The following is a 25409-nucleotide window of genomic DNA, read 5'->3' as shown; positions in this document are numbered from 1 at the left end:
TTGAACTCTATGTACGGACCCTTAGTGTTGATGGTGGGTCGAGTGTTCTTTTGTCGTGCTCTATCCGTTTAAATGTTCTAACTTTTGTGAGCATTTTGAATCGAAAATGATTGCTACTTGCTTCGTTTAAGGGAGTACTACAATTATAATGTATGTAGAAACTGCAGCTACCTCATTTTTATTATTATTCTCTCCGTTTTTTGTTACCTTTTTTTGCGACAGACTATAACAACATAATTTTCATGTTACAGAAAGAAAATAGATATGTTTACATTAAGAACTTTGTTTTGGATTAGAAAATAAATTTCATTGATTCGAAGCTTTACCAAGTGAACAAATGTATGTATATATGGAGGCTGTTATTAAATGCCAAAAAAACAAAGCAATTACACATGCATATAAGATATTAATGTAGTCACCGGAAGGAAATACTGAAGTTATTATAGCACAATGATTAACATTTTGGTCCTCAACGTTAAAATTTGTTATTCATGTAAAATTCTGGCTGACTTTAGCCTAGTTAGTACAATAAAGTTTTCCTGATATCACTTGCCACCCTCAGTCATTCTTTGGCATACCTTTATGCATTATGTTCTTTTTTATGCATCCCAGGTTTAGCAAAAATAGTGCAATAAATATATCCATTTTTTTATTTTGCAGTTTTTTATTTTAAACGGTGAGCTAGGTTTAGTGACTTGCAGTCCTTGAAATACAGTTACCTGTAACATCATTTAGCAGGTTTAAAAGTGATAGAAACTTTTTTGATATAATATCATTGCATGTCAGAATGTGTTACGAGCCTAAGACCGATGTCATACTTGTGACTGAGTAACGTTAGGGAGAATTCAACTGTACAAGTATTAATTCTTCAAATCAATGGCAATAAGCATATAGTTTGCAATACGATGTCTAGATTTTACCATGTGATAATTGTCTTCTTCATACTAGCTGACTTGCAGTTAATATGGCTAGCCATTCTTATTGTATGCAGGCACAGGCAGATATTGTTCCCAAGGAGATTCACTCTATCGATATTAATCCATCATGCCTATATCAGTTAGCATTCCATATTGTCGATGGTTGGTAAGTTGCCAAATGTATTGAAGGCTATGTTTAGGTGTTTTCCTGCCTGCCTGGTTTCTTTCTTCAGAGACTGTTAATAAGGAGAATTTCCATAATTATATCCTCAAAAAGTTCCTATCAATAGACTATAAACTAAAAGCAGAACTTAATTCCTTATCACATGATCGGTTAATGTTGTTTCTGAATGGCCTCATTTTCTTCGGTGTTTGATTTTGAAATAATTAGTTTGTATTTATTATCTACCTTTAAACAGTGTCATTTGATGTCGGTAGGGGTTATGTACATCAAATGTAGTTGTTTGCTACTCTTCTGTTTACTGAATTTTACTAGTCAATAAAAAAGCTTCACTACATTTAATTCTTCGTTGTGCTAATTTTTTCCTTTAATATTTTCATGTAGGTCAGGCGTTTTGGATATTAATAATTTTCAAGTTACACATATACATTGCCCACCCCCTTTTTGGTTGTAAGTTTCAGTTTTCATTTAGAGTCACTTTGTTGAAATTTGTGAAATGGATTGTCAAAATATGTCTGATTATTTTGTTTTCTGTGTTTTTTTTTTGTTAGAAACGATACCTATGTTCACCCTGATCTATCATATACAGCAAAACCTGCATGGTTATCAACGTGTTTGGTAAGAAATTTTATTGAATATAATGCACCTACTTTACTTTTTCACATGATTCCCAACAAAACTTTTACCTCTAGTCATATTGGCTAGCTTATACTTTTAATCAGTTTCTACCTCTAATATAGTACCTGTGACAAATCTGGTGGCAGTTTGGGTGTTTAGATTGAATTAACTATAGAGCGATTATATCATTCACAAAAAAATACAATTAATAGTCTATTTCTGTTGTGCACATTCACGATTTGAGATTATATAAGTAAGGACTTAAGGGCTGAATCTTGATGTAATCCTATCCCTTTAAGTCTCTTGGTCTCGACTCCTGAAGAGAGTTTCAAACCCGAATGAGTGAAAAATATAAGGATTATTGGTACCAATACTTTTACAATATGTCAAAACCTCAATAAAAAAATATAGTGACCAATATAAAAAGAAAAATACAGGGATCAAAAGATAAATGGATGAAAGTTATACGGAAGAAAATTTTATTTATACGTTATTGTTTATTTTAATCTTTGCGGTGTGTTTGGTTCAGTTAAGAATCTCTAAATTATGATTTTGACAATGTTATGAGAAACAAAGTATCGGTGCTCGTAATAGTCACTTGTTTGATATAATATCACTTGTTTGATATAACATCATTTAGCAGGTTTAAAAGTGATAGAAACTTTTTCTCAAGTCATTTAGTTAAGGGCTCTTTGCACCTTAATATCCTTCATGTACAACGAGAAAATGTGTGATTGCTATGAGAACTAGAGTGCATTGAATGGAAATTTGAAAGTGTATATGTATCATCTACCCTGGCCGAATAACTATTTTTATTTGCATTGCCTGGAAAAGTTATATTGGTTTGCTATTATGGAAGTAAGGGGTTACATAGTTGTATTCAGGATTGTGAAATATTATGTTAAACTATTTTTATGGGAACTGGGGACATCTTGTAATTTTCATGCTAAACATGAGTATTGAATTCCTTTATCCTTTAAGTATTGCACTGGAAGTTTGGAATGCAATTATGGACAAATAAAAATCTCATCTAAAATTTCCCTTAAGGAGGTGATTTATTGTACTAATTCCATCATTGATTTCTTGTTATCTCTTCCTATGAAACACTGAAACCTCTCTAATTCAAAGCGTCAAACATGTTTCCAACACCCACGCTTCCCAACACCCCAAATCAGGTTCCCAATTAAAAGAGTATTAATTTGTTGTTGGCTTGGACACTTGAGTCGATAGTAGACACTTGAGAGAACTCCATATGGATGGACACACACAAATATATATATATATATATATATATATATATATATATATATATATATATAACTTTTAGATAAGTCAACTTAAAATATAATATAAAGTTTTAAAAAATCATGTTTCTTGCTTTTTTTGAGGTCTGTTATCATATAAAAAATATAGAAGGTTGTTTTAAAAGAGTGAATATACCAGCAATTTAGATCTTGTGTTATGTTACTTGTTTCATTTCATCAGAGTCTTTTTGTGTGTATGCACTGTCCCAACGTCCTATATTTTAGGCATTAACCGTGACAGGGTGTTCATATCCGTGTTGTGTCCAATGTTAATGTCAGAGTCCACACTTCATAAATCTCTTCTCTTAACATAATCTATATAGCCTAACACAAGTCAACCCTCTTCCATGGGTACCACTAGTAAATTTTTCCAGTGAGGATTAAATATGTTTAGTCTCAACTTTTGTCCATTTTTGTTTTTAGTCCTTAAACAATTTTTTTACTAATTTTAGTCTCTGAACTTTTTCCAAATTTCACTTTTAGTCCTTGAACTTTTCCAAATTTGTTTTTTTAGGAACTAAAACCAAATAAAATTTGTTCAAGGGTTAAAAACAAATATTGACAAAAGTTCAAGGGCTAAAAAACATATTTAATCCTTCTAGTTTCATGTTTTAAGCTACTTATTGTACTCTATTTTGCATGTTATTAGACTATTAGGTTCTTATTTACATTCAGAAACTACTTTTGCATCTTCAGCCCTTTCCTTGCATCCCCTCAATATTTTTTCTTTGGGCATTACTAATAAACCCTCTATAAAAGAAGGGTTTTGACATGCAGATCGAATTTAATAACAATGGTTTCATCTTACTCACTGAAAATACCCTGGTTTTGCCTACATAGTACAGATTGATTCACACTATGTTACCTTCACTACAAAAGACCCTACTTCAACCGTACATTGGAAACTCTCATACATTAGCAAAGCTCTCATTTATCGAGTTTCTTCACATCATTACCAATAGTTTTAGCAAAAACCAATTAAGGCAGGTGCAATTCATAATTTCAAGGCAGTAGTTGTTGATCTCTGATTAAGCAGATTTGTGGCCTAAAACCATGGTTCCGGGCAGCTGCTAGAGTAGAAGTCCGAAAATAACGTCTTTTTAGCATCTTCTTTAGAAAGTAAAGTAGCAGCAACAAGAACAAACAAGAGGAAGTAGTTAGAAGCCATCTATGCTTTCATAAAGTACACAAAAACCAAATAATTAGTGCCTTCTCTTCTATATAAAACAATGTAGGCTAAATTTGGTCAATTAAGTTATTCAATGTCGTTGGAGTTGCTTTTACGTAAAAGTAAAAATAATGCTAGTTTTGTCATGTTAAAGCTGATGGTATTGGTATGCCATGTAAGCCATTTTTCTTTTCTATTTGGCCATGATTAAAAGAATAGGATTCCTGACGGTAAAAGAATAAACATGTGCTAGGTTATGAAAAAGGTAATGGACTTTTAATTTCTAATCCAAATCAATGTTATTGTATACTTTTTATGGTTATGAGTGTATCTATGTTTTTGCCTAGTATATTACGTGAAATTAACTTAGCCATATTGATCTTTTTTTTTTTGTTTCTGTTTTGCTATTTGATTATATTATATGCATTAAATACGTAATAGTTATGAGTTTTTGATAGGTGATAGCTTCTAATAGTTCTCAAACAACAGAGGGTAAACTTTATATTTGATGGACAACTTCGATGATTTGTCAGCAGTTAATTTAAGTGATGATGGAGATGTTAAGCATTCTGTTTCTTCTAAAGAATCTGATGAAAGTGATAGTATGTATCATAATATACAGTGTGATCAAAATGTGAATTCAAATATGAAGATAAGAGATGGTGAATTTAAAAAAATTACAGACTTGACGACTGATGACATATATGGGCTAGAGTTTGGAAGTGAAGAGGAAGCATATGACTTTTATGAGAAATATGCAAAATGTCGTGGTTTTGTGGTAAGAAAAGATGAAGTGAAACGTAATGTCAATGGAAAAGTGATAATGCGGCAATTTGTATGTAATAGACAAGGTTTGAGAAACAAGAAGCACTTCAAAAGGGTAGACAGGAAAAGAGATCATAGACGTATTACACGAGTTGAATGCCAAGCTAGGCTTCGTGTACACTACAACTTAAAGAAATCAATATGGACAGTGACATGTTTTGAAGTGGCCCATAACCATGAATTAACACCTTCAAGATATGTGCACTTGTTCCCAGCTTACCGTGGATTGACGGATGCAGATAAAGCTCAAGTTGATAGCTTGCATTCATATGGAACCAAAACTTGTCATATAATGGGGTACATGGTGGCTCAAAAAGGTGGACATGCTAGTGTTGGTTTTACCAAGAAAGATTTATATAACTATTTTGATAGTCAAATGCGTGGTGAGATTAAAGATGGAGATGTTGCTGCTGCCTTAAGTTATCTTCGTGGGAAGGCCGACAATGATCCCATGTTATACGCAAAATTTGCAACTAATAGTGATGGTAGATTGAAGCAAATTTTTTGGGCAGATGGATGCAGCAGATCTGATTTTTTATGTTTCGGTGACGTTCTTGCGTTTGACACGACATATAGGAAAAACAAGTATAACTATCCTTTGGTAATTTTCTCTGGATGTAATCATCACTCACAAACTGTCATATTTGGTTGTGCTTTGGTGTCAGATGAAACCATTGACACATATAAATGGGTCTTAAATTCATTTTTAGAAGCAATGGGAAACAAACATCCCAAAACAGTTGTGACAGATGGGAATGGGGCAATGAGAGAGGCTATAAAACATGTTTTTCCAGATACATGTCATCGACTATGTGCCTGGCACTTGCATAAAAATGCATGTGAAAATGTTAAGAGTTCTGCTTTCTTGATGGATTTCAAGAAAGCAATCTATTCAGATTTCACTCGGGAGGAATTTGAAGATTTTTGGATGAACATGGTTGAGAAGCATGGACTTGTGGGGAACAAATGGGTTTCCAAAACATATGAGAATAGATCATCATGGGCCACTGCTTACTTCCGTGATATATTTTTTGGTGTGTAAGTGTCATATATATAATGCACATACCTTGATGCAGATTACGGCTTTTCCTATAAGTGATAATGAGATTGGTTACGATTTGATAAGATTGTGATCTTATCAGTTTATCTTATCGGTTGGGGAGCGGTCCAACTTGATAAGCTGATGTGGTACCGATGTGGGTAGTACAAAAATAAAAGTGCAACTTAAAATTAAAAACTCATAATTAAAGTGTCTCAAGATAAAGAAATAATATTTATCACCTAACAATCTGAAAATGACGAAGTATATATAAACTCTTTTAGATATTGTATTAAGTAACCTTATATTTTATGTTATTGTCAAAATTAAGATATATAAAACTAACACCACATATTGCTAATATTACATATTAATAACTTAAACAAATCGTAAAAACTTTCTTGTCGAATTTATTTTAAAAAATATTAAAGTATAATTTAAAGATAAATTTGATAAATCAAAATTGAATTACATGTTAAATTTTAAAAAAACTTTAAATTTTTCTCATCAAAATTATTTAAATGACAGTAAAAATTATTTAGTAGGATATATGTGATAACTAAAATTTGAGTTACATAAGAAATTAAAATAATGTACAATTATGAAATATTATTTTATAGATAACTATGTAATTTGTCAGAGATTTTTTGAAAAATTTTTTTTTATCCAATTTGACTTATATTTTTTATAATTATTTATTAATTAACCTTTACTTATTAAACACATATATCTATCTTATCTACAAGCATCTTTAGAGACTTTTCTTCTTCAACAAAAGAATTTTTAAAAAATAAATTTTAAATCAGGCCATTGTACATGTTTGTTTATTATATATAATTAATAGGAAAAGAAATACTTTGTGCTTCTATATACTTATTTTTTAAAATATTTTTAAAGAATTTTTAATAAGTATAAGGATTATAGTGTCCAATATAAAAAAAAAATTTATTTTTTAAATAATTTTTTTTATTAAATATATGGATAATAGTATCTAATATAAAAATAAAAACTAAAAAATGTTAGTCACCAAAATTTATTATCTTTATAATAGGTATACATTAGTTGGTGTATTTTTAATGTCATATTTTTTACATAAGATCATAATTAATATTATAATTTTAATAGTTAACTAATGTGCATCTAATATTTGAACCAAAATTGTAAATTTCACTTGATTGAAGAACTAAAATTGTGAAATCAAACATTATGGAATGAAAATTGTAGATATGATATTGACTTAGTTTGTTTGAAATTAAAAACAAAGCTAATTTTTTAAAATAAGATTTACTTCTTAAAAAATAGAGAACTATTTGTAAAGAAAATAAACGTTTTTTTTAAACAATTAAGACTAGCATTTTCTTAATACCAATTTAGACCAACAGGTTAAGTAAGTAGAAAATTGTTATTTTTAGTTGAAAAAAAAGATGGTAGCAAAGAATCAATTTTTTAACAAAAAAAAAATGGTAGAAATTTTATTTCTAATAATCAAAATAACAAAATAAAGGAATGAGTGAGACTAAAAAACATAAACAAATCCGAACAGATCTTATCTAATTGTATCATAATTGGATTCAAGTTAATTAGATTCTATCTAATTATCAGCTGCTGTATCCATTATTTCCGGCCTTGGCCTCCTTCAATGTGTATCATATTGCAGGTCTAACAGAAGGAGACTAAGTCTACAACAGCATTAAAGAGAGTCAGGGAGAAAGCAAGGGATGTCCCGTGAAAGAACTTAGATCATCTACAATTCGTTGGTCTGGATTATCAATGATTGACTGTGACTGAATTTTATAGAAAGTCTGATTCTTCAAATAGCGATCCATGTAGCTTGTCATCCAAGACCTCCATCTCAAAGAAAGTGTTTCTCTTGCATAATCTCTCAAAACAAAAAACTGCAATGAAATGATTAACAAAGTTAGAAACAACTAAGTCATTAACTAAGAAACCTCATCAAAATTGCTACCATACAACAGTCGTGTATTTCCCTTACATTATTTTTCCTTTTTATTTGGGATAAAATCTTCATGTAATATTTATAAAACCAGGATTTCGTTCATTTGAATATCAATTACAGATTCAGAAGATATGCTACAATGCATTAAGAAACGAAATTACTTCCAAAAAGATCAAAGGAGGAAAATTCATCTTATCTATTGTCTAAGTCCTCATATGACAGATAAAGCTCCAAAACATGAAAGGGTGTGATAAGCACCCAAACACTTGGAGAACCCTCCCTTAAAAGCTAGTTGTCAATGGGGGACAACCGAGAGCCAGAGAAGTACTCCATCAAGCATTCCATACAACTTGATGTCCAACTTATGCACCCAATAACACCCAAGCCCCTATCAGGGCATAACTTTCAAAAACATTTAGGCAATCCATTCATGAGTTAGTGTTTTTTTTCACTCTTGTTTCTTTCAAACTAAGATGCTGGATCATAGGACAGTACACATCACTCTAAGAACTAAAGCAAAGTATAGCAGAGCTATACCTAAGAAAGTGCAGCAATGTGCTCACCGGGATTCCTCCAGCAAAGCCACCCAAAGATGCTTTTGGGATTTTGCTTCCTTCTTCGCATCAAAGTCTTCATAGATCCTGTACTAGCATTTCACCTATCCAAGGACCTGCTGTTAAAAACTTTGCACTAAGGACGACTCTCAAAGTAGAATTGACACTAATTCAATCTCAATGCAATCATACTCATGAATGAAAAAATGAAAATTTTCATGAAATACCAAATACAGTAAACTAAGTTTAAATTTCAAACAATATCCTTGTTCTTATTTACGCAAATAAGCATTCTCCTAAAAGCATCTGAACATGTTTTTTTCCACCTTGGCATTCCTTTGAGCCAAGCACTACTAATATAAATGAAAGAAGCCGACTACAAGTTGGTCAAACAATAATAATATAATTTATCTTGCTACCCATCTTGAATGTGACAATTTGGAACATTTTTCATAAATAACATCTGAGATACAGGAAAAACAATGATAAAAATAGTACCATCTATCACAAAAAAAAGCTTATAGTTTCACTTATGTACACAAGTCTTGTGTGCATTCATATTTCCGTCTAGATAGAATCCATTTGTTAGATAGGATAGCATAAAAGAATGTAGGAAATCGTGCATACATGCATGTCTTTTTCAAAGAACCAAACAACAAATAATGGATTAGAAGATTGCCTCTTGTTCCATACACTCAACATTCAAGAATCTGAAGTACAATATTATATAATTATCCATTTACCTGATCCTGCCATGGTTTATAAACATAGTACATGATTCTTCAAACAAATCCAGAGAAGAATTAACATCGATGAGGAAGTAGAAAATCTACACAGGAGTTGTATACCATACCCCACAACTCCATGATATGCAATACATGTTTACAGCACTGTGAAAGGTGAGACAATTAAGATCAAGGAAGCTATATCCTTAAACTGAGGCAAGAAATGAGTCAAATGACAAATAGTCAATTAGCTTATAGGCTACAGCAGCTCAATTATCTATCTACCATAAGTAATCACACAAGAAAAGAAATGAATGTCACGTTACCTGTATCTCCCAAGATGGTAATGCAACTTTTGTTAGATCCTGGTGTCAGATTCAGCTGCATTGAATTCTGTGCAAGGGGGAACAAAACAATTTTAACATAAATTAAATTTGTATAGTTTAGTACACAGCTGAATCAAAGGTAGTTTAGTACTAAGCTGAATTCATCTAACACATTGATACGAGTCTGGATACCGTGTTGACAAGACATAATGTTTCAGCTTCATTAACAAAGCGAAAATTCCATAGCATGGAATCTGCAATAATGCCACCGCAAAGTACCTAACCATCAATTTCAAAGCATTGAAAAAAAATGAGGAAAGAAATCAGCAAATCAATTCTAATAATTTATAAGAATCAGGTATCTTAAAAGCTAGTATAGAACAAGAACTAGAGCAATTTCTGAGCTTCTTAAAAGTGTTTTTAATACAGAACAATAAAAAGTAATTAAAATAAAATTTTCTATAAATTATGCATAAATTACAATAAGATTTTGAAAAAGTCAAGAAATGGATACGGTCACCTGTTTTTTCCAGAGAAGAAGAAACTTACATTAAACAATGATGTCTTCATAGTAGTTCAAGCCAAACTAAAAATAGTGTCAGTCAAAGACTTTATACCAGAGATTAATGCAAGCATGAACAATCCACTGGAGAATCACATATGTGACTGTCCATAGGCAAAAGTATCCTATTCTGAACTAAGGGAATCTCTGAAGAGGAATAAAAAAATAAAGGGTAAGAATTTTCTGATGCATAAGAATTGGAAGTGGACAAATAAATGGAATCAAATGCAGAAACTCACCAGACAATTTAAAGCTGTATCACCTATAAGGTAAACTGCATTGATTGAGTGCATAATGACTATCAATTTAAACCACTTTCTTACCTTTACAGTCGCAAATGTTATATTATACGATTTTATTTTCTATCTCTTTGTATAACTACAAAACACACAATTAATTAATTCTTTACTGTTATGAAATTTATATTAATTAGGAACCAAAAGTGTGAAGGTAAAAATTAACCACAATAATATTGTTACTAACCCTGCAACTTGCCAATCTACAGACCATGGCCTCTACTCATCATTGCTAGAAATAGTACCTTCTTCATGTATTTTTTCTAGACATGATTTTTTGGACATGCCGACTGTAACGCTGGGGTTTGATAAAGAGATTAAGAGGGGAAAGAGGTGTACTACACGAGTATGACAAAGTGAGCAAAAGGGGGAATAAGGGTATGACAAACTAAAACAATACAGAAGGGCATGCATAAATGTTGTTTCTATTCATAATAAAAAATAGTTGAGAAAAAGAGAAGGAGATGGAATATCAGTGTAATTGTTTTACAGGCCTACATAAACCTGTTGACAGCTGCTTCAAAAACAACTAAGTCATTAACTAAGAAACCTCATCAAAATTGCTACCATACAATAGTCGTGTATTTCCCTTACATTATTTTTCCTTTTTAGGATAAAATCTTCATGTAATATTTATAAAACCAGGATTTCGTTCATTGGAATATCAATTACAGATTCAGAAGATATGCTACAATGCATTAAGAAACGAAATTACTTCCAAAAAGATCAAAGGACGAAAATTCATCTTATCTATTGTCTAAGTCCTCATATGACATTTACATTTGATGTGTTAGTTGGGAACTCTGATATACAACCCCTTTGCTCAAAAACAGAAATGGGACTAAGAAATGCAAGATTGTGCACGATTGTATATACATGATAATCATAATAACATCACATGAATCAATGATTGCATTATGTAAATTAACGATAACAAGGAGAAAGCACTGTAATCAGGGAGTCATATCCTAACCTAATTAACATTTTTTCCCAAGACATTTTATTAATATAGTTAATCCAAACATGAAAGGGGAACAAAAAGCACATAAGAAAATCTAAAACAGAGCCTCTTTTTTACACAAACCACATAGATCACAAACAGAAATAATTAAACCCTAGACTCACAAATCCGGCAAAACTAAACTAGCGCTTTCTTTCTATACAAGAAGAATCCACCAACTTTTCCAATTCTCGCGGGAATGTCAAACGCCCATGGACCACCACGCCCGCCCCAACGCCGCTTCCGCCTCTGCCGGCCACGGGGCCACAACTGAAGTGGTCAGGCGCCCCAGGGGCCACCCTCCCGGCTCCAAAAACAAGCCCAAACCGCCACTCGGGAGCCCGAGACCGCTATGACCCCTTTTATTTTAGAAATCACGGGCGGAAGCGAGGTGGTCGAGGCCCGGGCCTGGTTCAACCACAGAAAGAAGACGGCCGCTTTGATGTCTTCTCCCTCTCCGCCACGCTCCTCCCCCACGCCTCGCCGGCGGTCGCGCTCTCCGCCTTCACGACTCGCCGACCCGCAAGACCAGTTCGTCGGCGAGATAGAACGGGGAAAAGAGGAAAGAAACAGAAACCTAAAAAGAAGCCAGATACGAAATTATAAAACGAGAACTTCAGTTTGTAAATTTTAAATAAATAAAAAAATTAAAATGACATGGATTTTATATAAGACACGTAAATTTATATAAACGACACATCATCTGACACATCATCGACTGTATTGGTACCCTTCTTTTATAGAAGGTACCATAGAAATTCTCATTTCTTATTTGTTTTCTGGTTGGTAAAAAAAGAAAAAAAAAACCGCAATGAGGTTGGGCTGATAGGATAAAATGGGCGGGAAGGTTGGGCCAAAGTAAGGTAGGAGCATTTTTTGAATCCACTTGTATATTGAGTTTGAGCGCACACACAGTACACAGACACCGAAACGGTAGGAACGGTGAAGACGCGAGAGAAGTCCTGTTTCAGTTTGACTTGAGAGTTGAGAAGCAGCGAAAACCTGCAAGAAGGAAATTGAATGACAAGTGTAATAGGCTTCTGGGAGGGAAGCGAAGAATGAAATAGTGCTAGTGTAACAGAATATGGCAAAGGCAAACCTGTCGAGCCTGGTTCACGAACTCCGTGAACGCATCGCAGCATCCTCTTCCACTCCCACTCCTAACAACCCCTCCGACGACGACGCTTTGGAGGTCCGCTTCCGAACCGTTCTCCCCAACCTCCTCCACGCCTACGTCCTCCCTTCTTCCTCCGGTCGCTACCTATTCTCCATTTCCTCTTCTTCATCTCAATTCTCTCTATATTACCTCTCACATCATTTCAATGTCCAATCGCAGGCAACGAGAGAGAAGTGATTGCTGTCGTCAAGCTTATCTCCCACACCGCCAGAAACTTCCCCGGCGTCTTCTACCGCGGCAAGGCCTCCGCTGTTTTACCAATCCTCGCGCGATTTCTCCCTTTCTTCGCCGAGCCTCTCTTTCGGTTAATCACTCTTCCTTTTCTCTTTCGATTCTCTCTTCTCTCTTCTCTCTTCTCATTCCTCTCCTTAACGTAATCTCAGATCTCGCCACGGAGTCTTCTTCGAAGCTCTCGGTTCTCTTCTCTCGCTGCTTCGCTCCGGCGCTCGAGATGCTTACCGCCAGTTCTTCGTTGATTCCATGTCGCTCATTCAAGGTACCGGCAAATTACAATTATCATATGCACTCCACGGCTTCGTTTCAATACTTCAAACTTAGTTGCTATTTTGTTTCATGTTTGTGTTTGCATTAGCAGATATTTTATACGTGGCTTCTTCGGTCAATGACAGTGGATCCTCCAGGGTGAGGCTCAAGTGTTTTTGTGAGTCATTCTCTGGAATTGAAGACCTTCCTTCTGCCAACAAGCCGGTTGACGGACGTGGTTTGTTGATTGACGTTAGTGGCCGAAGCAGATGGCAACCGTTTGCGACTTGGATTTTGAAGCTTATCAGTAAATGTCTTACTGAAGGAACACTCTACGTTGAAGGGTTGATCCATGCGTCCTTTATTTCTGCTGCGTGTTCTCTTTTATGTTATGGCGATGCTGACCTGCATATGGTGCGTTATAATGGTTGATGAAATTTGGAATTCGGCTTTTCATTTGATTTTACTTGAATTATTATCTGGATGATACAAATTGTCTTACGGTTTGTGTCTTTATGGAAGGCATGCTTTGACTTCGTACACATCATTGGAACGGTAACAAACTATGATGTCATTCCTTATCAGAATTTAATCCTTTCAATTGTTACTGTCCTGAATTTGGACAAGGAGGGGCTTCCTGTTTTCAGGTTTGATTTTTTATTTTTTTCATTTTTTTAAGTATCATATGATTAGGCTTTGATAGGAAACTATGGGTATTGTAATAAAAATCTGTTTTCAAATTCCATTGGATTCTTATGATGCTTTATATTTAGATGTCCTTTTGAAAAAATTCTTAAAGTATACAGAATTGTTTATTAACAAACGTCAGAATGACACTCATCTGCAGAAACATGGCTTATGATTCATCAATAGGTATTTGCCTAAATACACTCTACTCTACCTGTCCAGATGATATTGTCAAATTAACAGCGGCTGATTTAGTCAGTGTATTCCTTCAATCGATCTGGAAAACCAAAAGCCAGCAACTTAAGGTTAATATTGATACTTAATTTCCTTAGAGCATCTTAGTTAACTGGGATGGGAAGCCATTCATTTCTACCCTTCAGGAATTCGATAAATTTGAGGCTGTGAATTATTCAAGAGGATCTTATAGTATTCCTTTTCAGGTTGCATTATGCAGTGCCTATGCTAGGATTGCTCAAGTTTGCCCCCCTCATATCTGGCAGCCAGAATATCTCATATCTGCACTTTACCATCCAGAACCATGTTTGCCTCTGATAGAGTGCTTTCAGGTTGCTTTGTCTACTCTTGGCCCACATCTTGTTGGGGGAATTCAAGGAAACAATAAGGATTTTACCGTGATAGCATCTGAAGATAAGTCGATTGAAGGCATGAGGCTTGGCCAAAAGAGGCCCATTCAGGATATGGATAATTTAAATATCAAGAGACAAAAATTGAACGAAGAAATTGTTATTGCAGATATCAGTCTTGAGGAGGAACGTAAATCTAGTTATATAGTTACTTTCCAAAGAGCAGAAGGTTATGCTAGTGAAATGAATAAATCTCTTATTTCATTTGTTCAATCATTAAATGCTTCTGCTATCATACCTGGTGGTTCTTTGAGACCAGATATTGTTTTATCTGCCCTTAGCATGCTATGCATTGCCTTCTCTATTTATCCAGAGACCGATCTGTCTCTCAGAATCTTTCAGCAGATGCTTGCGTGGCTTCCATGGATAGCTGATCAGGTAGGTAGGTTATGGTTTCAAATTCCTGTTTTATATATATATATATATATATTATTTTTTTTTCTTCAATAAATTAACTTGTTGCTGTTATAGGCAAAACAAGGAAATTCAATTACTGTAGATATCTCTACATATCTGGAAGGAATTCACAGTGTATTGCTTGTGCAAAGTAAGCTTTGGACCTTGCCTATACTGATACTGTCAGTAAACTTTTTCTTCTTCTTTCTGTGTTTATATTACGCTGTTTATTTGTTTGATGGCTAGTAAATCATAAGGACTGTTTACATTCTGATCATTCTGTTAGTGGTCAGAATTGGATGCTTTGAATTTTGGCAGGTATAATTTTTATGAATAAACAGTTCTTTTTATCCTCACTCACACTCACCTAATGCTACTCCTGTCTTGAAAGGAAAATCATCAGGATTTGGAAGTAGAGCAGCTTCTTGTTTCAAATGATTAATTTCATATGGAGTTCTTCTATTGTTTATGTAAAAAATGAAAGCCTTATTAAATATATTGAATAAATAAGTCTTCACTTGTAAATCATGGCTCTTTACTGCCCTTGTGTATATTTAGTGATAATGATAAGCAACCAAGTATGGGGATTTTGTTTTGACATATCCTTTAATTTACTTATACTTCATGTTTGTGGTGTCTTCTATTTTATGCTTCTGACTTATCACTTGTGACTGATCTCAATCAGATGCCTCTTTCAAAGAACACAACCTTTTACACAATGAGAGTTACCATGTAGACCTTATAGCTGTGCTTAAGCTTCCATGGACTCATATGCTTGTTGGTATTGATAATCACTGTCCATGGAAAACCAAATGCCTTTCTCTTCGAGTAGTATCGAAGCTAGGCCCGAGTTTGAACAGAAAAATTGTTCTCGAAGTTTTAGATTTGGGTCTTCGTGATGAAGCTGAAGAAGTCAGAACTGAAGCTGCCATTTCTATTCCAGTGATGGTTTTGTGGTCTGGTCTCGATGTATCTTCTCCTGTGTTTGAAAGGATGAAGTAAGTAAACTGTGTGGATGTTATCTGATACATAATTTCAATAACATGTTTTATAGGCATGTGATTAACATGAATTTTCTCATAAATTAGTTTTAAAATATGAATTACAGAAGGATATATTCTGGCTTAAATATTTTTCTTTCCTTTGATTCTTGGTTCTATATCCTAAGATGGGTTTTCTGTTATGAATGCAACATACTTATGATGTTTCTAAAATTATCATACACACACAGTGAACTTGCTTTTCAATATTTTTTCCACTTGGATTTGATTTATGATCCATGAATGTTCAACTGGTAAGTCTGTATTCCTTCTGACGAGTTGGTTTTTTAATTTTTTATTTCATCATTTCTTCAATATTGTTTGTTTTGTTTTTTTGTTGAGATCCCACATTGACAATAGATATAACCAAATTAGAGTTTGTAAAGGCTTAGAAAATCCTCACCTGATGAGTTAGGTTTTGGAGTTTAGTTATGCCTAACCCAAGTTCAACATGCCATCAGAGCTATCCTCAATTTTCAAAAATAACCTAGTCCTGCAATTTACCCAATAATATAAAAAGAAAAATCAATCCTACAATCTTCACACTCCAGATGTCCAATCCCGAGCATGGGGTATTGAGATCCCACATCGACTATATATGACCAAAGTAGATCTTATAAAAGGATTAAACAAAGCTTATCTCATGAGCTAGTTTTTGGGATTGAGTCAGGACTTAGGCCCAACTTGAATTCAAGGGTTTTCAATAGTTTTTCCTATTCCAAATTTATAACATTTGTCCCTTGTTCATAAGCAAGTTTTTTCCTCCGTTGTGTATTTGTTTGTTAAATCTTCCCATCACATGGAGCTGCGTAGTTGAAAGTTGTATGTTTTGAATAAAATAATGAAGAGACAAATCCTCTTGTAATCTGGTTGTTTGCTTTTCCCAATCCAACATGCAGGTACTTAAAGAGAGATAACGAGAAGGTTAAGAAATTTCTTCCCATATCTCTTGGTCTATTGTCATGTCTTTATGGATGTAGAAGATCTGTATCTGATTCACATATAAACGAATGCAAATTATTTGTAAATGTGAAGAGTAGAACATGTTGGACGGTAGATTGTTTACTGCAAGGTTTCTGCTGTTCAAAATGCAATAGCAATTTTATTTGCAATCTCAATGAGCAGCAAGCTCCAATCATTCATCAATCCGGAACACATGGAGCAGATGCAGATATTAGTCTGGACTTTAATTTCATTCAAATGCAATCTTTATTTTTTGAACTTCTATTTGATGAGTCATCAGAAGATGTCCAAATTTCCTGTGTGAGAGTTATGCATCGGATCCTTGCACATGGAGCTTCTGATGTTCTGCTCGAAACAAGACTTGAGTGGATAAAATGTGTGGAGTTTCTTCTTTCTAGCAGGAGCAAGGAATTGAGAGAGGCATTTTGCAGTCAGATAAGATTCTTTGTGGATGACCTTATTTTGGGTTTAATTTTTTCTGGAGATGCTGAGAAAAGCAAAGAACAAAAATTCCTGGATACAATTAAACATGCCATGACAGTAGCTGTTAGTCCACATATATTGGAAACTTTAATGGAATGTACAGCAGAAATAATGGTCGCTGTCAATATAGATAGCAAACTCTTCTTATGTTCTCTTATACTGTTGGTTGATCAACTTGATAGCACACATGTGACTGTGAGAATGAATGCATCAAGGTTAATACATAAATCTTGCTATTTCCATCTTAAAGGAGGTCTTGAGCTAATTCTTTCAAAAGATGTTCATATTTGTAATGAATTGTATGATTATCTCTCTGAGAGACTTGCCAGCCGCCCAGTCTTAGTGAGGGAGTTTGCAGAAGCTGTTTTTGGTGTTGAGACCAAAGAACTTGTCAAGAAAATGGTTCCTTTTGTTCTCCCAAAGCTTGTGGTGTCTCAGCAGTACAATAGTCAAGCAGTTGACACCTTGTATGAGTTGGCAAAGTCTTTGAACACTGATATGGTGCCTCTGATAGTTAACTGGCTACCAAAAGTTCTTGCTTTTGCTCTTCATCAACCTGATGAGCAACAGTTAATTTCTGCCGTCCAGTTTTACCATGCACAGACTGGTTCTAACGAGCAGGAAATATTTGCAGCTGCTTTACCAGCTCTTCTAGATGAACTTGTTTGCTTTACAGATGGTGGTGATTCAGATGAGATAAATAGAAGGTAATTTGTGTAGATTTCTGGAACTTGATTTTAATTTGGTTTCTGGGTAGAAAACTATCACACCTGGATCTTGGAAACTATGTTGTCTTCACCTCAGATTTAGCTATATTAAGGATTATATACATAATTAGTTAATTTATTTGTACGTATTCACTCATCATTGATTATCTGAAATTGGTTTGTTTCACTGTGGCAATTGAATAGCAATTATATTAAGTATCACATTTATTTCTTTCATGGTACTTGTATAGCCTTCCATCATAAGCCAAAAAAGAACTCGTACTTTAGTGCAGAGTTATAATAGAAAGTAAAAAGTGGAAATTAGATTTTATAAGTCTTTCTTTTCCTTGACTCATTATTCTTCTGTTTGTTGACAGATTAGCAAGAGTGCCTCAGATGATTAAAGGCATTGCTAAAGTTCTTGCTGGTGCAAAAGATCTCCCAGGGTTTTTGAGGAATCATTTTGTTGGCCTTCTTAACAGTATAGACAGAAAAATGCTCCATGCGGATGATTTCAAGCTTCAGAGACAAGCACTGAACCGTATTGAGATGTTGATTAGAATGATGGGTTCGCATCTTAATACTTATGTGCCAAAATTGATGGTTCTTCTCATGCATGCTATAGATAAAGAGCCACTGCAAAAGGAGGGTCTGTCTGTCTTGCATTTTTTCATAAAGCAATTGGCCAACGTATCACCATCTAGCATTAAGCATATTATTTCTCAAGTTTTTGCTTCCCTTCTTCCCTTCCTGGAGAGAGACAAAGAAAATCCCTCAATACATTTGGCCAAAGTAGTAACAATTTTAGAAGAACTTGTTCTTAAGAACAGGGTTATTCTAGAGCAGCATATATGTGAGTTCCCCCCATTGCCCAGCATACCTGCTTTGACTGAAGTGAACAAAGCAATTGAGGATGCTCGAGGGACAATGACTTTGAAGGATCAATTGCGAGATGTAGTTGATGGTTTAAATCATGAGAACTTAAATGTGAGGTACATGGTAGTCTGTGAGCTTCGCAAGCTTCTGAACTCGAGATGGAAGGATGTTACTGCTCTAATCACTTCTGAAGCTGGTTCAGACTTGGATGTCTTGAGTTCTTTGATCACATCATTATTAAGAGGATGTGCAGAAGAATCAAGGACCTCAGTTGGGCAGCGGTTGAAGCTAGTCTGTGCTGATTGTCTTGGAGCCCTTGGTGCTGTTGACCCTGCTAAAGTGAAAGGTTTTTCAAGTCAACGTTTCAAAATTCAATGCTCTGATGATGACCTCATATTTGAGCTGATCCACAAACATCTAGCTCGTGCATTTAGATCTGCACCTGATACTGTTATTCAAGATTCTGCTGCATTGGCTATACAGGAGCTTCTAAAATTTGCTGGTTGTGAGGCATCACTGGATGAGAATGCTTCAACTACTACACCACAGGCACAAAAGGATGAGAAAGCTGTTGCATCTAAGATCAAGAGTACTAATGGTAAAGGGATGAATAATAGGGGCCAGAAATTATGGGATCGGTTCTCTAACTATGTGAAAGAGATAATAGCCCCATGCTTAACATCTAGGTTTCAGCTTCCTCAAGTAGCTGATTCAACATCTGCTGGTCCTATTTACCGCACATCTATGTCCTTTAGAAGATGGATTTTTTTTTGGATAAGAAAGCTGACTGCACATGCTACTGGATCTCGTGCAAGCATCTTTAATGCTTGTCGAGGTATTGTACGTCATGATGTGCAAACAGCTATGTATTTGCTTCCGTACTTGGTTCTCAATGCTGTTTGTCATGGTACTCAGGAGGCACGCAATGGCATAACAGAAGAAATCCTTTCTGTTCTTGATGCAGCTGCATCAGAGAACAGTGCTGCTTCAGTTCATGGATTCAGTGGTGGTCAAAGTGAAGTTTGTATTCAAGCTGTGTTTACTCTTCTTGATAATCTAGGACAATGGGTGGATGATGTTGAACAAGAGCTTGCTCTTTCCATTTCTCACCCATCGGTTCCTAAGCAACAAAAGTCTAAGGGTCAAAGTTCAAATTCCTTGGCAGATCAGGACCAGCTCCTTGTACAGTGTAAATATGTTTCAGAGCTTCTGTCTGCGATTCCAAAGGTGACTCTTGCTAGGGCCTCCTTTAGGTGTCAGGCTTATGCAAGGTCCTTGATGTACTTTGAGTCCTATGTGAGGGAAAAGTCGGGTGCTTTCAACCCTGCAGCAGAGAGGAGTGGTATCTTTGAGGACCAAGATGTTTCACATCTTATGGAAATATATAGCTGTTTGGATGAGCCAGATGGACTATCTGGCTTGTCATGTTTAAGTAAGTCTTTGAGGTTACAAGATCATCTTTTAATGAACAAAAAGGCTGGGAATTGGGCTGATGTTTTAACTTCCTGTGAACAAGCTTTGCAGATGGAGCCAACCTCAGTTCAGAGGCATTCTGATGTCCTTAACTGTTTACTAAACATGTGCCACCTTCAGGCCATGGTCACTCATGTTGATGGTTTAATTTCTAGAATTCCTCAGTACAAGAAAGCATGGTGCATGCAAGGTGTGCAGGCAGCCTGGAGGCTTGGCAGGTGGGATTTGATGGATGAGTACCTTAGTGGTGCTGAAGAAGACAGTTTAGTTTGTAGTAGCTCTGAAAGTAATGCTTCATTTGACATGAATGTTGCAAAGATTCTCCAGGCAATGATGAAGAGGGACCACTTCTCAGTAGCAGAGAAAGTTGCTTTATCCAAGCAGTCACTAATTGCACCCCTAGCTGCTGCAGGAATGGATTCTTACATGCGAGCCTACCCATTTGTTGTAAAACTTCACTTTCTACGGGAATTGGAAGACTTCCATTCTGTTCTGGGTGATGACTCTTTCTTAGAGAAATCATTTCACTTAGATGACCAAGCTTTCTCTAAATTAGTGGACAATTGGGACAATCGACTCAGGTTTACGCAGTCATCACTCTGGGCTAGGGAGCCACTCTTGGCTTTCAGAAGACTGGTATTTGGTGCAAGTGGTCTTGGTGCTCAAGTTGGCAATTGCTGGCTTCAATATTCAAAACTATGTCGCCTGGCTGGTCATTATGAAACAGCCAATAGAGCAATTTTAGAAGCTCAGGCCTCTGGTGCACCTAATGTCCACATGGAACAGGCAAAACTACTCTGGAGCACCCGGCGGTCTGATGGTGCCATTGCAGTGTTGCAACAATCTCTCTTGAACATGCCTGTTGAGGTTTTGGGCTCTGCAACAATGTCATCTATTACTAGCCTTTCCCTTGTACCACTTAACCCACAGCCTATTGTTTGTGAAAGTCAGGCCCCAAATGAGAATAAAGATATTGCAAAGACCCTTCTTCTGTACTCAAGATGGACCCATTACACTGGGCAGAAACAGAAGGAAGATGTAATAAGTCTTTATACCAGGGTGAGGGAACTGCAACCCAAATGGGAGAAAGGGTACTTTTATATTGCCAAGTACTGTGATGAAGTGCTTGGTGATGCCAGGAAACGGCAGGAGGAGAATTTCGAACTTGGTCCCAGACACCCTTCAGCAATTGTTGCTGTTGGCTCATCAAACTTGAATGGTGAGAGGCGTTGGTGGTCCTATGTTCCTGATGTACTGTTATTCTATGCAAAAGGACTTCACAGGGGACACAAGAATTTATTTCAGGCACTTCCAAGATTATTAACCCTGTGGTTTGACTTTGGAAGCATGTATCAACGAAGTGGTTCATCAAACAAGGATTTAAAGAATGTACATGTGAAGGTGAGTAGAGAAATTTTCTTCTCTTTTGTTTTCTGTGTTCAAATACCTGGAAATTCTTCTATTGCACTTGTAGTTTTGTACCATTTGCTTTCTTGTCTTTTACTTGGTAGGTAATGAGTATTATGCGGGGCTGTCTGAAGGATTTACCAACATACCATTGGTTGACAGTGCTACCACAATTGGTTTCAAGAATTTGCCACCAGAATGAAGAAATTGTTCGACTAGTCAAACTTATCATTACCTCTGTTCTCCGCCAGTATCCACAACAGGGCCTATGGATTATGGCTGCAGTTTCAAAATCCACTGTTCCTTCAAGGCGGGAAGCAGCAGCTGAAATCATACAAGCTGCTCGTAAAGGTTTCAACCCAGGAAGTAAGGAGAACAGTTTATTTGTTCAATTTGCTACCCTTATTGATCATCTGATCAAATTATGCTTCCATGCTGGTCAGTCAAGAGCAAGGACAATTAATCTCTCAACTGAATTTAGTTCTCTGAAGAGGATGATGCCCCTGGGAATTATAATGCCAATTCAACAATCTCTTACTGTTAATCTTCCAACGTATGATGGGAACCTGGGTGATTCACGTATGTCTAATATCTTCTCTGCCACAGATCTTCCTACCATAACAGGCATAGCTGATGAGGCAGAAATTCTTTCATCTCTTCAGCGTCCTAAGAAAGTATGTTAGTGATTTTCTACCTCGATATTTTTTATGCATTGTGTGGTATCAATGTTTTTGGTTTCAACATAATTTCAATTTAGTGGGCATCATGACTCATAAGACCAAACTATGGTATTGGTACTGCTTATTGTATTACTTACGTAACATCAATATTAAGTTAGTAACTTAATGGTCGTAGATGCATATTGTAGTTACCCAACTTTTAAAAAGATGATCAATTTTGAGGGGTTGCATTCGAATTATTGATCACGATGCCAAACAAGAATTTCCTCTGAAATGAATGTGGCTTTATTATATTTACAAGTTCATTACCAAGATCACAGACACAGTGATGATTCCTACCACCAGACCAAACTATTATATTTGTTTAAGATACTGGATAGGTCTACCAAACATGTTTGCCAATGAACCCAACTATATGCCACTATTGTCCATTGTCTGCTGTCTACTAACTTTTTAATAAATGCCTCTGATTTCAGATCATTCTATTAGGCAGTGATGGTCTTGAGCATCCATTTCTTTGCAAGCCGAAGGATGACCTCCGCAAAGATGCTCGCATGATGGAGTTCACTGCAATGATCAACCGATTGCTATCCAAGTATCCTGAGAGTCGTCGAAGGAAGCTCTATATTCGAACATTTGCTGTGATTCCTCTGACAGAGGACTGCGGCATGGTAGAGTGGGTGCCCCACACTCGTGGACTTCGACAAATTCTCCAGGATATATATATTACCCGTGGAAAATTTGATAGGCAGAAAACTAATCCTCAAATTAAACAAATTTATGATCAGTGTCAAGGTAAAATGCCAGAGGACGATATGCTAAAGAACAAAATCCTTCCAATGTTTCCTCCTGTTTTCCACAAATGGTTCCTGACAACATTTTCAGAGCCTGCTGCATGGTTCAGGGCTCGTGTTGCTTATGCTCACACGACTGCAGTTTGGTCCATGGTTGGGCACATTGTAGGGCTGGGTGACCGGCATGGTGAAAACATTCTTTTTGATTCTACCAGTGGTGATTGTGTTCACGTTGATTTCAGTTGCTTATTTGACAAAGGCTTGCAGTTGGAAAAGCCCGAGCTTGTTCCTTTTAGGCTAACCCAGGTAAGAGAAGCACATAATTGGAAAATAATTTGTAAATCAAGCACTTACTATTTTATTTTTTCATCTGATGAGCACAAATAATCAAATATCATTGGCAACGATTAGCACAAGTCTTTTTTCTCCAAGTTATTGCTGATCGTACACTTAAATTTTTGGGGAAAAAAATTCATTACTACTTAGAACTTAGTAAAACAGTACTTTTTTTATGCGTCGTGACACGTCAAAACACTTGCTTGCCATCGCTAATTATTTTTTTTTTCCCATTTGTATGAATGCTGACATCTATGTTCTTTTGGATTGACTCTGCAACAAAACCTACAGAACATGATAGATGGCTTAGGTATCACTGGATATGAGGGTATATTCTTGAGGGTCTGTGAAATTACACTTTCAGTACTGAGGACGCACAGGGAAACTCTCATGAGCGTGCTTGAAACTTTCATCCACGATCCTCTTGTGGAGTGGACAAAATCTCACAAGTCCAGTGGTGTAGAAGTTCAGAATCCTCATGCACAGGTTCGGTATTCAGTTTTTGTTTTCATATTGTATGCGCAACACTAACAAGTTTGGGCTCCATCTTTATTAGCATTGTCTGAAAAATGAATGTTCAATTATTTTTCATCGAGTATAGTTTAGATAAAAGTAATTTGAAAAGAATAAAAAAGTCCGAGTTGTGTGTTTCTTATTTTGTATTCCTTTAAGCAGATAATTTTTGCAAGATGCTAGAGCAATTACAAATAATTGTTGTAATTATTTCTTATGGATTTTATCAGAGAGCAATTAGTAATATTGAGGCAAGGTTACAAGGAGTGGTTGTTGGTGTTGGAGCTGCGCCGTCATTGCCTCTTGCTGTTGAAGGTCAAGCTCGTAGACTAATTGCTGAAGCAGTCTCGCACAAGAATCTTGGAAAGATGTATATATGGTGGATGCCTTGGTTTTGAAGACTTGGATGGGTGGAGAAAGTTCTGGAGTTAAATTAACATTAGAATAGAATGTACAGGATTTGAAGAGGCAAAACTTTTTGAAGCAGAGATTTGACCTCATCATGGGTTTGGGCATTGGGCAAGGAGCGGCTGAATGGAGCTTGACGCGTGCTTTGCTTTACAGAGATCCATCCCATAGAAACATGCTTTAGAGTTGAAACTTGAAAGTGCAGGCATTCTGGTATTTGTTTGTATATTCTTTAAGGTGATCGTGGGCGCATTTCTTTGTATATAGTATATTAACTAGCCTTTAAGCCCGGGAAAAGGACGGGGTGTAAAAATAAGAACTTTTTTTACGCAGATTATCTTTTTTATTCCTCAAACATAACATAGTTTTAACATAATCTCTTTCTTGGATTTGACTTGCCATATACGAGCTCAATTTAAGTAACTTGGATCATTGATATTGACATCTTCGATTAATGAGCAATTAATGAGCAATTTATTCTAAAGGAAACAGATCCTATTGTTAATCTTGGGAAAGTATCCAAATGCAAATATATCAATTTAACGGCTTCAATTGTACTTTTGAGTTGACTAAGGACTCGTTTGTATTATCAATTTATCATCATTTTTTTTCATGAATGTAGAATTTTTTTACTGTGAGAAAATGTGTTTATATTTTAGAAAACGTAAATCAATATATAGGAATCCATTGTCAACTCAACTCTGATGCTAAATTATCATCGATTTCATCGTAAATCTCCAGATTAAATCATCTCCCTTAAACAAATATTCAATCCGAAAAATAGCCCTCTAATCAAAATTAAATTTTATACGTTTTCGCTGTTTTTTTTTTTCCCCTTGTATCAGCATCGACGGAATGAAGCTGAAATAA

At 35.6% G+C, this 25409-nt stretch overlaps 2 protein-coding genes and 1 long non-coding RNA gene across 12 annotated transcripts; 2 read left to right on the top strand and 1 right to left on the bottom strand.

The window, feature by feature from the left end:
• The first annotated feature begins 114 nt into the window (after window positions 1-114).
• LOC145949662 (protein FAR1-RELATED SEQUENCE 5-like) lies at window positions 115-6615 on the top strand. 4 transcript variants are annotated; one of them, XM_083060332.1, is made up of 4 exons: window positions 115-1083; window positions 1483-1548; window positions 1650-1716; window positions 4725-6615. In XM_083060332.1, exons 3-4 carry the CDS (start codon window positions 1698-1700, stop codon window positions 6053-6055), a joined length of 1350 nt encoding a protein of 449 aa, XP_082916458.1. In that variant the 5' UTR covers window positions 115-1083; window positions 1483-1548; window positions 1650-1697; the 3' UTR covers window positions 6056-6615. The 4 variants fall into 4 exon arrangements, with proteins under 4 accessions (XP_082916458.1, XP_082916456.1, XP_082916455.1 ...); XM_083060330.1 differs by having other exon boundaries at window positions 116-1083; window positions 4630-6614; XM_083060329.1 differs by having other exon boundaries at window positions 117-1083; window positions 4647-6613.
• A 1095-nt stretch (window positions 6616-7710) lies between these two features.
• On the bottom strand, window positions 7711-12698 carry LOC145949664 (uncharacterized). 4 transcript variants are annotated; one of them, XR_014428035.1, is made up of 5 exons: window positions 12572-12698; window positions 10164-12474; window positions 9771-9893; window positions 8547-9681; window positions 7711-7947 (listed from the first exon to the last, which is right to left on the bottom strand). It is a non-coding gene; the product is annotated as an uncharacterized LOC145949664 (long non-coding RNA). The 4 variants fall into 4 exon arrangements; XR_014428037.1 differs by lacking the exon at window positions 12572-12698 and having other exon boundaries at window positions 9766-9893; window positions 10164-12349; XR_014428036.1 differs by lacking the exon at window positions 12572-12698 and having other exon boundaries at window positions 8573-9681; window positions 10164-12349.
• Window positions 12389-24981, top strand: ATR (Ataxia telangiectasia-mutated and RAD3-like protein). Of its 4 annotated transcripts, none has more exons than XM_083060326.1 (15): window positions 12402-12725; window positions 12809-12953; window positions 13033-13145; window positions 13245-13546; window positions 13655-13779; window positions 13980-14124; window positions 14260-14841; window positions 14935-15010; window positions 15545-15857; window positions 16799-18052; window positions 18430-21802; window positions 21913-22482; window positions 22965-23588; window positions 23910-24104; window positions 24362-24981. In XM_083060326.1, the coding sequence occupies exons 1-15, from the start codon at window positions 12557-12559 to the stop codon at window positions 24527-24529; spliced, it is 8154 nt and encodes a 2717-aa protein (XP_082916452.1). In that variant the 5' UTR covers window positions 12402-12556; the 3' UTR covers window positions 24530-24981. The 4 variants fall into 4 exon arrangements, with proteins under 4 accessions (XP_082916454.1, XP_082916453.1, XP_082916452.1 ...); XM_083060325.1 differs by having other exon boundaries at window positions 13242-13546; XM_083060327.1 differs by lacking the exons at window positions 22965-23588; window positions 23910-24104; window positions 24362-24981 and having other exon boundaries at window positions 12391-12725; window positions 13242-13546; window positions 21913-22174; window positions 22252-22413.
• Window positions 24982-25409: the final 428 nt, after the last annotated feature.

This window comes from Cajanus cajan, chromosome 7, assembly GCF_000230855.2.
Source record: "Cajanus cajan strain Asha chromosome 7, NIPB_CcT2T_4, whole genome shotgun sequence".
Classification (NCBI taxonomy): Eukaryota; Viridiplantae; Streptophyta; class Magnoliopsida; order Fabales; family Fabaceae; genus Cajanus; species Cajanus cajan.
Note: the sequence above shows the minus strand (reverse complement) of the source record. Positions and strands in the feature narration are given on the sequence as shown.